The sequence below is a fragment of the Falco biarmicus genome, chromosome 4 (genome assembly GCF_023638135.1).
Source record: "Falco biarmicus isolate bFalBia1 chromosome 4, bFalBia1.pri, whole genome shotgun sequence".
NCBI classification, from domain to species: domain Eukaryota; kingdom Metazoa; phylum Chordata; class Aves; order Falconiformes; family Falconidae; genus Falco; species Falco biarmicus.
The window spans coordinates 60,332,047-60,345,349 of record NC_079291.1 but is presented as its reverse complement, the minus strand read 5'-3'; the positions used below and the strand labels follow the sequence as shown (position 1 = coordinate 60,345,349).

The 13,303-nt window shown below is 45.0% G+C and overlaps 1 protein-coding gene across 1 annotated transcript in view; it reads left to right on the top strand.

The window, feature by feature from the left end:
- The window catches only part of SNAP47 (synaptosome associated protein 47), a 79,760-nt gene extending 76,560 nt beyond the window's left edge, over positions 1-3,200 (top strand). Inside the window, exon 4 of the mRNA XM_056334458.1 lies at positions 3,058-3,200. Within this exon, the coding sequence (XP_056190433.1) occupies positions 3,058-3,087 (30 nt within the window). The 3' untranslated portion in view covers positions 3,088-3,200. The remainder of the gene's footprint in view (positions 1-3,057) is intronic.
- Positions 3,201-13,303: the final 10,103 nt, after the last annotated feature.

Genomic DNA, 13,303 nt, shown 5'->3' with positions numbered 1-13,303 from the left:
AAATTATATGAGGTTAATCATCTCCCAGATGTTCATCAAAGCTCTGTCACTAGCAGGAGATCTGGAGTAACCAGTAATGATTGGAGCAGCACTGTTGCAATAACGTGGAGAAAGTTTTATTTATATGGAACTTGTCTGAGACAAAAAATGCTACAACGCCCTGAAATGTCCCAGATTTCTTTCTTACAGAAACTTTCTTACAGTTCTTACTTCCAGCTTAGGGTGAAAGAGAGATGGCTTTTCCCCATTGATCGTGCCTACCTTCTATCTTGTGTGCATCTTTTAACTAAAAGGTTAACATTTCAGCTTGGACCTGCCTTTCCAGTTATATTTCTCCTCATCTGAATTAGATATGTCTCCTGTCTCTTCCACAAACTTTCTCCTATGGAAAAAAGTTGTTTGTCTCATGTTTCTGTTTTCCTTGTGAAATGGGAAGGTAACAAGATTCCTTTTGTCTGTCTGTCTGTCTGAAAAGAAAACCTTTATTTGCATATGTAGTACCCTATTCTGATTTGAGTGGCTTAGTACTAGACTGAGAGAAATGAAGACCTCAACAGTACATATTTCAGATTGTGAGAAAGGGAATTCAATGAGAGATCAGTCTCATCACATTTTAGATATTTATTGCATCAAAGTCCTCATCTAAGCTAGTTACCTCTAGTTCCCTTTACAGTCAATGGAAGAATTATAACTTCTGAAGGAGATTAAATTCTCCTTTCAAATATCAGTCTTATTCCATTTAGGAACATTGTCCCGATGGCAACACCTACACTGCAGGAATCTATATCTGGTCAGAGCAACAGGTGGATAGAGAAGATAGATTGGAGGGTGAGCAAAAATCCTTTCTGTAAAAACAAAGCTAACAAATCTGTTTAGAGTTTGAAAGTAATGAAAATACAATGACAACGAGGATTGTTTTGGTGAGGGACCAATTTAACGGGTATCTTGGGAAACAGCTGTGATTTACACATATATTCTATATTGCCTCCGAAGTTGTTCTGAGTATTTTCTATTAAATTAAGTAGTAATTAAGACTGTGAGAAAGTCTTCTCAGCAATGCTAGGTAACAAGGAGGTGAATTTCAGGCCCAGCTGGGGAAGGGAGCAAATTTGAACTGTAGGGCTGAAAAAAAAGGAAAGGAAAATTGTCTTTTCTTTTTGTCTGTGCTGAGAAGGGACAGTATGAACTAGTGGTCTGTTATTCTGAATCTCTGTGTTTAAGTCCTAACATTCTCTAGAACTTTCTCTGTGCCCCTTGGCACATGACTTCATCACTCAGCCTCTCCTCATCTGCAAAAATGTAATAATCTGTAATTATTTTGTTTGGTTTGTTGTTGTTGGTTTTTTTTCCCCAATCTGTCTTCTCCACTTGGAGTATAACCTTCATTTTTCCTGGCAATGACCTGAGGGAAGGAGAAAACAAGAACATCCATGCCTTTTGGAAGACTCACCGGGTTGGTTGAAGGGGGCATATAATGCTCTTCAGCTGCTTCCACTGAGCATGTGCCCTCTGACAGGGTCCTTTTGAGCCCCTAATCCTTTTTGGAAGCACAGCCCAGAACTTTCAGACATTAGTGAGGCTCTGCTTACATTTCATTGCCCCGTTGGCCATGTATGACCACTGTGGTGGGTTGACCTTGGCTGGCTGCTGGGTGCTCACCCAGCCACTTTCTCACTCTCCATCCTCAGCAGGGTAGGGGGAGAAAATAAGATGAAAAAATCATGGGTTGAGATAAAGGTAATAATAATTAAAAAAAAGTGAAGGCCACAAGTGGAAGTAAAGAAGAGCAAAACTATTTATTCTCCACTTCCATCTGCAGGTGATGTCCAGCCACTTCCTGGGAAGCAGGGGCTCAGTAAGCAAAGTGGTTGCTTTGGAAGACAAATGCCTTGATTGTAAAAGCCCCCTTCCCCCTCCTCCTTTCTCTTAACTTTTATTGCCGAGCACATCATATGCTGTGGAATATCCCTTTGGTCAGTTGGGGTCTGTTGTCCTGGCTATGTCCCTTCCCAGCCTCTTGCCCAGCTCTTGCCTACTGGCCCTTGGTGGGTAGGTTGGAGAGAGAGGATGCTCAGCAGTAGCCAGAACACTGGGGTGTTACCAACACCTTCCCAGCTACAAATGCAAAGCACAGGACTACAGGGGCTGCTATGGGCAATGTTAACTCCACACCAGCCAGATCCGATACAGCCATCATCTACTTACCTTATGGAAATCCATCAGGGGATGCCAGTGCTGTAGCAACTTGCGCAGGCTATGCCAAGCACTTACTGTGAAGCCTGGGAAAAGCAGTTAGTGGTAAATTCAAACTGTTGCTGTCAGCAGTACTCATGGTCAGGACCTGAAATTCGTACAGGACAGGGTGTGACTCACCTCACTCTAAATCTCTATGGTTGAGTTATCCAGGGGAGAGAATCGTTTAGCGTGTGATGTATTTGACTTATTTAAGGTATCAGCATTGGGGTGATGAACTGTATTTAGGTACCACTGATGTCTAACATAGTGTGGGATTTCTGTCTAGATCCATTGACAGGAGTTGATGGAGCAGAAAAGCTCAATGAGAAGTTTGCATTGTGCTTAAAGAGAATATTGTGAAGAAAATATACTTCTAGTCATTTAACAGCAGAAGATATTTTTATATTTTAGTTAAAAAACAAGATTGAAATTGTTTTGGTCCAAGATTAAACATTCTTTTTTTTTTTTTTGCTTATTTTCAGTTCACAGGAAAAGATCCTTTCTGCAAAGTGTAAGGGTTTATTTAGCTAAAAAAGAAAAAAAAAAAACCAACAAACCAACCCAAAAGTTCTATCACAGACTAGCTGGAAGGGGAAATTTGGGATCATCCTTAATTTTTGAATTTGATGGAGAAAACATGTGCCAGGTTTTAGTCAGTTGTTTAAATAACCTACTCGGCAGCGGTCAGTAAAAGACCCAACTACTTCTGGCTCACAGCTCAGGGGATCTTACTGCTGTGGAGCACTCTCCCGCTGCAGGTGACTGTTTCAGGAATGAGTGGTACAGGTCCTGAAAGACTGATCATCTCACTTGTTTTTGCAGGACATCCGTCTCTGCCCACATGCCCGGTAACGTGCCTGAGGAATGACTCTGTTTAGTCTCAGCTGTGGATGACCTTGGATAAGTCTTTGTTATCTGCCAAACCCCAGGTAAATGCTGAGAGGCAAGAGTGTTCAGGCTGATTTTTGAAGTTTTTCTCAGACCAGCAGTTGCTCTCACATACAGTTTGAATTTCTAGTCAAATTAAAGCCGAGTTGGTTTGTTTTCCCTCCAGCTTAGCTCACCATGTCAACGACACAGGCACTGGTGCAGGCGTTTCAAGATGAGGAAGAAGCATCTTGGTCATATTCTCAAGGTGGTTTTCTGCTAAGTCTGTATCAGAGGCCAAAGGGCTCTGTGTAATGTTCCTACAAGCCTCAATGCCAGGTGTGCCGCATGTGGTGAACCCTGGGTCTACATCTTCCCCTCCCCTTTGCCTTGTCCTTGCCATAGCTTGTGCTTTACCCCTTGCAGGGTAGCTGGTGCCTCACTCCCCTCCAGATGCAGCTTGGAAGGAAGACTTTTAGCACTTTCTCTTACCCTCAATTTATATTTTTCATCTTCCCAGCACCAAGAATAAGTTGCTCTTTTCTTTTTCTCCTCCTTCCTGAAGAAAAAAAATTGATTAGAAATTTAAATACAGTGAGTCACTCCCCTTTGCCCCCTTCCCCCCATCCTGCTCTCCCTGCCCCCACCATCCCAACTCTTGGAGTATAAATCATTTTCTGTGGTCTGCAGCTCAGCTGGAAAAACTAACAAAATGGGTCTATAATGTCACCAGCATCTAATTTGGTGGATTTATGGGGTCTGGCCTTAAGCACTTGCTGCTTTACAGCGTGTGAGTTTACTTCTGCAGGAACTCCCTCCAGACTGCAGCTCTTTATCCTTGACTGCGGCTGTCCACAGCCTCTGGAGCTTTGCAATGGGCAGGTCCCCCTCCCTTGGAAAGTGGGAGCTCTCCTTTCTGCCCCAGCCATTGCCCCTGCCTGATGGGCCCGAAAGAGGATCACAAAACACTCCTGCAGCCAGGAAGGGCTTAGCATCGGTGACGCACTGGTTGCAGCAGGCAAATGTAATAATGAACCAAGGCAGACCTGTTGAGGTTCACATATTGAGCAGGAGTTGCATGCCTGGCTCTCTCTTTGGGCTCCCTCACACACAGGCTTGTCCTTCAGTTTTTTTCAGTTTTTGGTTTAATCTTTTTTGGTGACCGGTATTGTCAGATACAGGGGAATCACCAAGCAGGAGCAGCGTTTTACTGAGGGCATGCTTGCCTATGAAGCCCTGCTTTCAAAGGAGCCTGGCTGGAAGGTGTCTCTCCCTGTTGCATAGCTTGACCTAGGCAAAGGATGCATAAGGTGCTGTGTAAGCAGGTGGTGGCAAACACCCCTCAGCTGAAACCCTTCTGGCTTCAGTAGCCTTGTGACAACCTTCCAGGAGCAGCCTTGTCTCCTGGAAGACCCAGTGCTGGTGAGCATTAGCTCTAACAGTCCATTAACACCCTGGCATTCGCCCCAGAGGAACACACTGGAAGGTCGTTGGAGCCAATCCATGCGGCCAAGCCAAGTGCTGTTCAGTGACGAGCCTACGTTCAGGGCCCCCACTCTGTTGTCAGACCCCAGGCACATGGGACTGAGACCCACTGCCTGCAGGTGCAGCATTAGGCCCTACCTGACAGACACTCTCCTTTCACTCCAGTTATGTCCACGGCCAGCTCAGACCTGGCACGGCTCCCGGAGTAACAACTCACACCCCATAGCACTGGTGCACCCGTGCAGAGCAGGGACCCCGCGGTGACTTTGCCTGGAGCCAGCTGTCAGAATTGCTGTGACACATGAAGTACGGGCACCTGGATAGCGTGGAAGGAGCTCAGCTCGAAGTGGCAATGATGGGGTGCTGGGGGTTAATTTTTCTGCTGGCACGCTCGGTGGTCACTGTGCCTACACTGAAACCTGAGGGGCTCTGGCAGCAGGAGAGCCATCTCCTCAGTGCTCTCAGCCATCTTCTTGCATCTTTGACTGTATGTGTGTGTGTGTATTTGTACCTAAATATATAGGTATTTATACCACAGGTATAAAACCTAGGATAATTCAGATACCAGGGTCTGAAGTGAAGAGGTGTTGGCTCTCTTTCCTACACTTTTGCTTATATATTTGCAGTCTGGACATATATCTGTTTTCCAGTATAAACATACTTTCGGACAGAAGTATGTGCTGCAGTGCGGGTCAGGAAAGGGATGACAGCTCTGATTTACATACCATTTCCCTCGCCTTAGCATATTAAGCAGGTTTTTTCTCTGTCCACCGCCCCTTCTCCCTGGGGCATCACATCTCATGGAAACCAGTGACGCTTTTGTGGAAAGCTGGGGAGAAGGCCCTCTCCGGGGGACAATCTGTCTTGTGCCTGAACTATGCGTGGCATGTTCCTGCCTCGAGTCCCTGCGTGTGTAGCTGCAGGGATGCCTGGGTCAGACTCTTGCTTTAGGCGCTGATAAGATGTGGGTTTAATACACAGCTTTCCCCATCAAATAATGGGGTTGCAGGTCCTCATGGAGCCTTGATCTATCGAGTCTAGTTGTTCTCCCCACTTTCAGGAGCTGATCAAACTTCCCAGCAGCATGAGAAATGGAGTATAGCAACCCTCAAAGGATGGAGAAACTCAGGAACAGCTTGTGGATCAAAACCTGTCCAAAATTGCACCACAAACGTCTGAGAGAGGCAGGAGGAAAAGCCAAATCTGTGGACTCCCACCAGTTTACGTATGTGTGCAAACCACAGTGACCATCCAGACTCACTTCTGAAACCCATGAAATGCCCACAGCTCCTGTTGCTGTGCCAACATCATTCTGAATAATTTTATTGATGGTATTTGCCTTTCCTATCATGCTCATTCTTGAAGGGAAAGATGATCTTATGGTGAGGGCACTGATCTAAAATTTAGGAGGAAAAAGGCTTTGGAAAATACTTTGTTTCAGTGATGGTTTTGGGTAGACCTATGGAACTCCTTGTCAACTCTCAACTGTCTGAAAAATCTCACCAGAATATTTAATTCTTTAGTTACCTTTATTTCTTGACAAGTAAAAATTTGTAAATTTTCTGTTTACGGGACGAAATATTTTGGCTTTGTCAATCAGCTTCTCTCCCAATGACAAACACTTAATGTTGGAATTTTATGCAAAAAAAAATCCATTGACAAATAAGCATATTTTCCTTTCCTCCTCAAATGTTTGTAACTCAGTACAAATCACTTTTATTACGTGGGTTCTCACCAGACCCATTCTCATCACAGAGCGGTTGCTCCGACAAATGAACCCAGCAGATTCAATGGCAGTGCAATTTTTGCAATAGGGAAGGGCCCTTCCCTCAGCACCACGATTTCAGGATTCATCAGTTCTTAATAAGTCGAAAAAGATAGCACCGTTTCTCTTCCTCCATGGTGATACAAGCAGCAAATAGTTCAATTTGTGACTGGTCACACTGATGTAATTTAAACAGCTGTCTCTACAGAAGCCAAGCCCTTGCTATTAAATAACCTTTCAGTCATTCCTTAGCAGCTCTGGAAAGCCTTTTCCGGGAGTAAGGAGCAAAATTATTGCGACAGCCGTGTCTAGATAATACGTTGCCATTAAAGTCTCTCATCTCAGGGTCTCAGGCTGATTAACAAAGCTGAGTTCTGCCAAAAGCTGCGAGAAAGTTATTACTTTTGAGTACATGGAAAAAGGGAATTGCAATAATGGAGTGGGATTCGTCTTGCTTGGGGTCAGTCATCTAAGAGGTTCAAGGTGAACCTGAGCTCTCTGTAGGCGAGGGACACAGGCATCTCCGGGAGATGATCTGCCTCATCTGCACTAAGGCAGGGTGCACCAAAACTCTGGGGGTCTCTTTTTGACACCCTAGACCATGGAGGGAGCCAAAAGGACTGGCTTAAACTGTGTGCCTAGCATTAGGTGGCTAAAGGTGGTAAGATAAATCCAGCCCAAGATGTCAGGGAAATAAGGGGTATGTTAAACGCGTTACTTCACCTCGGTTAATCGGTTATTTCTTAGGATACTTTTTCTTTTCCTTTGTCCTGTTCTAGGGAAGATGCTGCAAGTGGGTTCTTCATTAGTGGCCAGCTGTTGACCTTACAGGGCTGTAGTGAAGCTGTGGTATGGAGCAAAGTCCACCAGCAATAAGACCCAGTTTAATGTGATCAGCTACACAGAATCACACTTACCGAGGCTCATAGCCCTTGTTTGACAGATCTGAACTCACCTAGAGCTTGCGGAGGTGACTTCTGCCATTGCTGAGTCTGTGGGGTCTCAAGAGATGAACTTGCTCTTTCAGACTTTTGTGTGGCTCCGTGATGAACAGGAGGCAGGAAGGAAAGACCTCAGAAGTGAAATTGTCTCAAATCCCTCGGAGATATCCTACTCCCTTAGCGAGCCTTGCAGCAGCGGAGCGCCGGCATGCATTTTCCTGTCAGCACCCTCAGAGAGAAATCTGAGCTCCGGTGTTTAAAGCCAGATGCTCAGCTCTCTTCCCTGCCTGCACACATGCCAATCTGTTAGGCTGGCCTCCTGCCTGTTCCCAGGTGGTGTGCCAGGATCAACAAGCCCCAGATACCAAGGAAAGAGAGGTGGCCTGGGAGAGCCTCTTGAAACCCTCGTGCTGACATACCCTCTGAAAGAGGATCCTCGCGGTGACGACTCATAGCAAATGGCTGCCCCATGCTTCATGGTGAGGAACACGAGCATTTTGCCGATGAGATGTCTGGCCTGCTTTACTATTTTTGTACCTAGCAAGGGCCCAAGTTACTGGAGGGGAAGACCAGGCTCTTTACCATAATTGGAAAAACAAAGTCTTGGGAGCAGACACGGTGCTGCGGGACTGTGTCAGGGTCAGATGGCTTCTTTCCACCCCTGTGGTGGTGAGCGCAGCTGAGACACTGACCTAGGGCTGATGGACGTGGGTCCTGTCGTTCCTCCAGCACTGCAGTGCTCTTTGACCTTGACCAGGTGTCCTTGCTGTGCTTGCTTTCTGGTCTTTTTAGACAGGGTGGCAGATGTCAGATGCTTTTTGCCACTACAGTGACTCACCCAGTTAGACCTGGCTCTCAGCTGGGACTCTGATGGGGTCTTCCAAGAAGCAGCCCTTAGGAACACAAGTATTCGAAGACTTCCCGTTATGAAAGAGCCCCAGCCCCAGCTATCCAAACCCACCGGCTTCCACAGACCCCAAATACAGGAGAATAGAGGCCCATATAGCCCAGCAACCTGCCCCTGAGGGTCAGCAGCAGTAAAAAGCTAGGAAACGTTGAATTACAGAAATCTTCCTGGTTCGTGTTTTGAAAATGAAAGGTTTAGGGGCTTGCTGATATTAGTATTATTATTATAAGTGCTGCACCTCATGGACTCACGTTTTGTGTGTTTGTCTATGCTTCTTAGAGATTTTATTCTGGCCTTTCACAAAGTCCTGTATTTACAAGTGCCACATTTCCACAGAGCTGTAGATATCTCTGTATGAGATGAATATGGAATAATCTGCTTTCAAGGTGATTTTTCTTCCTGCAGACAGAGTCATTCAAGCTAAAAGCAGGAATCCCCATAAGCTAGACTACAGCTTCCCACCTAGCAGCTAGGGATTATGAAACTCAAACTCATATTTGCTTTGGGAAAGACACTGCATGGGAGATAAAATTCCAATTAAGATGATGGCATTGGACAACTAAGAGGTTATCCATGGCAATGCCTGACTTAAACATCAAAATGTAATTAGAGGAGTGTAACTGGCATTCGCGTGGGGCCAAAACCATGCAAGAGACAGCTTCATGAAGATCTGAAAATCAGAAACTGCCTGGTCTGTTAGGATTTCTCTGGCAATTTCATTGAGGCACAGGGAGGAACTACACCTTTCAGTACGTTGGCTTTACAGTAGCCCTAAAACACAAGTAGCGAGATCTGTAGGGATGGGAAGGAGGGCACAATAACGCACTTACAGGATTGCTGTGTTACTCCTTCCAAGCTGGAAAACATCAAGAGCTAAAGTACCTTGCTGAATCAGCAGCTTCATCTTTCTGTGCAGGATACATCTCACCTAACTTCAGCCAAACTAAATAGGTTTCCTCTAAGTAGTTGTGCAGTCCTTCCCTGTGCTTAATAGAGAATGACGCCAGGAGATAAGTACCTGCACCAGGTTCAAATACATCTCAGAAGATGGGATGAACCAGCTGTCCTCATCTGAACTGACCTTACAGGTTTTCAAGCTGTGGTACCTACTTAAGAAGGTATCCAGGACAGGATAACTGAATTGCTCCCAGGACCTCCAGGGAGAGAGCTCCTTCAAGGAGTTTCTCTCTCTCCAGGAATTGCAAAGGAGGCCTGTGGTGATTAGTTCAGACACGTTGTAGATAACCGTATCATGAATCACACCCTCTTACATTTCACTTCTGCATCAGCGGGAAGGGACTCACAGACTCGCTGCCTATGGCAGGCAGCCTTGTTCAAATCATGAGCTGTGTCTTAACAGCTGTGTACAACCACTGGGGCAATACTGGAAGCTTACTGGGAATACTGTCCTCTGCTCACCTTCTTCCAGAGGATCTGAGACCTCTTTCTATTGAACCATTTCTGGATTTCTGATCAGTGTTTTGGGTTTCTGTTTCTCATCAACTGTGCATCACAAATCTGACCAGATAGTTGGCTTCCTTTTTAAAACATTTCCAAGTAAAAACAAAATCTGAAGCTTAATTATACAGTAGTAAATTACCCATTGAAAGCTTCTGTTCATGAAAAACAGAGCAATTTCATCTCCCAACACCACCACCTCCACCCTTGGAATAAATCCTGCAAAGTATAAATAGTGAGAAGCCAAAGAATTAGGGGGGATGCTAAACAGTGGGACTCTTGTTCTGTAACACTGAAGTGTGAGAACTGAGGAGGGTGAGTCTGTCTGGGTGAATCATGAGCTGACCATGTTTCGCTTACACCCCATTCCTTAATGTATAGTCTCATTGCCTTCAAATGTTAGACTGTTCCCTTGCAGACAATCCAGCAAGGGGGGAATTCAACGCCTTGGGATTTACCATGAAAAAAGTGAAATAAAATAAATTGAACATCTGCTAGAGATACCAGTTGGAGGGTGAACTTTTAATTCATACCAGTTCATAATAGGGATGCAGGCCAGGGGAGGGTAGCATTGGTTGCACCTATACCCATTAAATATTAACAGGACTGCTCTCTGCCACTAAGGCCAATGGGGCTAAGATAAGCTGTGTCCGTACTACTACAGTGTCTTACTGCCCAAATCAGGATGGCTTCGTGCAAGCAGCAAGTGTGAAGTGGTCATTATCTCACACTAATTTCTAAGCTTAATTTTAAATTAAGCTTTTCTTGATGTTCTTCTATGGTGCAGGGCCAACACAGTTAGCTCACTGCTATCTGGGGTGCAGTGTTTCACCTCCAACTGACATGGAAAATCAAACGAGAATATTAGATGAGTTCTGGATCTTTGTCTTCATAAAGCCTGGGCATGATTCAGCCACCAAAGTATGTTAATTTATTGAAAATACTTATTATAGGATTCATCTTCCCAGCTTCAGCCCCTAAAACCTCCCTTCATAGTTGATAGGGAAAGGAATCTGCAGATGGTAATTCATCCCACCAGTGATATTTTTAAAAATATATCAGCTTCACTTGTGCTTATGTCAAAAAAATGAAGCATATTGCAGTGGTTTTCATTGTTTGTTTTTTGTTTTGGGGTTTTTTAAACTGTTTGTTTGCTTGCCTCAGTTGTTGATCTGGTTTAGAATATAGCTAGCAGAGAAGAGGAGCATGGGTCAGTAAACTGAGGAGGAGAACAAAAAGTGAAAATGGGTGGGGATATTTTAAATCAATTTTGCCTTGACAGCAGTCACAAAATGGTTGATTTTTTAAAATATTGCGTGATCAAACAATAAATCAGTAATTTTAAATTCCGGAACATATGGAACAGGGATTTATCTCTGCTGCTGTCAATGTCTCCATCTTAATAAGTCATTCCAGGCTTCCTTTGCAGCTGATAAATGCAGTTAGCACAGCTACAGGACTATGGATGTACTGTCTGGAAGTGACCTCAGGAGATCTCTAGTCCAACCTACCACTCAGAGCAGGAATAGGGGACAATATTGTGGGTGTTGTGACTTGTTGTATCATCAAGGTCCAGAACAAAGGTTAACACGGAAGAATCACAGGCTTGTGCAGATGGAACTTCATGTGTGGTAGCATGTATGTATGATACTCGGATGTAGTCAGTTTACATAACAGTGAACAAAACTCAAGAGCTCAGGGCTGAAAAGTCACACAAGCATAGTGCACATCAAACCACCTTGCTCCAGAATTTATTTAGCTGCTTCTTAAATCGAGTTGAGCTCTCTTCCCCAACCGTTCTCACAGTGATACTATTTCTGAGAGCCCTGCTTTGCAATAATTTGCAATAATTTGTCTAACGAAAACAGAAGCATAAGGAAAAATAAAGCCCATGAGACACTACAGCTGTACATCTTTACCAAAATATTTCCATTATGTATGTCTCCTATGGTTAGGTTAAAATACATATTTTTAATTCCCTCCCCTTTCAGGAACTAGGTGCATTTCACAAGTCACAAAACCAGAATCCAAAAGTCCAGTTTCCCATTAGGAGTCAGATTTGGTGGAACATTTCGCCAAGGCCACATTGATGAAACTGCAGAGCAAGAAAGTGGCTGTGCTTTTGCAAAGCTACAACAAACGGAATAAATAGCAAAGACAAGAGAACAAAAAACAAAACTAAAAGGCCTTGAGAAACACTGACTGGCAGGAGACAAAGAGAGGCAACCCATCTGACTTGCCCTGTGCCTGCTCTTGAAGGGGTTTTGTCTAGCCTGAGCTGTCTGCACAGCCTGGCTTCACGGAGCCGGATTCCCTGCCCGCCGTCCTTTCCCAGCAGCGAGCACAGCCCCGGACAGGCTTTCTCTCTTCTCCTTTCATGTTGAGGAGAAGGGCAGGTCGGTGTTAGCAATCCCTCTGCAGCTCTGGTTTGATGCCTTGCTGAAGGGCGATAACATTTCACCGCTGAAAGGCAGAGGGGTGATTAGCAGGGATATAATGAAGGTAAGTGTGCGGTAAGGAATGCCTCGGTGCAGTTGGTCACCGATGTCCTCAAAGCCTCTATTGTTGCTCATACCGAGGCGAACAATTTGTCCTTCTGAAACTTGCAGATAGTGATCTTTCGCCATCTCTCCAGAGAGCCATCCCACGGGGCTGCCTGAAGGAGGAGATACGGATCAGCTCTGTGACTCCCTTAGCCTGCTGGAATGGCTTCAGAAGGTGTCGGATGTCAACAGCGGTGTGGAGCCTCCCCGCATCACCGCATCTTGGCAGCTACGGGCTCCGAACCGCCACATCTTGTCAGCTGCAGCGCTCTCGGGACTCAGTTATGCAAGTACTGGATAAAGACGCCAAGCTTCAGGTTGTGGTAATATTCTCTGTAATCCCTCCAGGTAGAACTTTCTTTGAGGAATTCCTCAATTGGAGAATTTTCTCTTTAATATTGTAAGCCAGGTAAGAGTTTTGGAAGTCTAATTCATCATATGATTGTACAGGTTTACACTGCCTGGCTTGCTCTGACTTGGGCATAATGAAACCACAGCCAAACTGGAGAGCTAGACTGATCCTTGTGCTGCTCCCCTTTGGTCCAGCAAGGTTTCCAGCTTGGCAGTCCTGCTTGTGCTCACCAGGACAGCAATCTCCATGGGGGTCTTACACACCTGAAATAACTTAATGGCACACCCACCCAGCACTATTACTAACGCAGAGCAGGAGATTGAAGTCTAAACCCCAATTCTCTTGGTACCAGCTACCTGCATGGCTTAGAGGCCACCCACCTTGGGGTACCCCCAGCACCACCGGCAGCAGGAGGTGGGATCTGATCCTTCTGCATTTGGAGGCTGTGATCTCTAACAGAGATCGCATGAGCCAGCATAGTTTCTGCTGTGCTATGTTTATTTTCACCGGCCCAGGATCAATCCCTAATACGTTTTAAAGACATTAAATGAAACTTCGGCCACCAGGGGAGGCACCGTCATGGGATTTCATCTCTCTTCCAAGGCAAGCAACTTAAAAAAAAAAAAAAAAAAGAGAGAGAGAGAGAAAAGGAAAAAGGACCCTTTAAAGTGGCAAGATCTGAGTTTAAAACCCAGAGAAAACAGTTTGAATGACTGCCTTTACAACATGTCCCACTTCAGAAACTGTAGG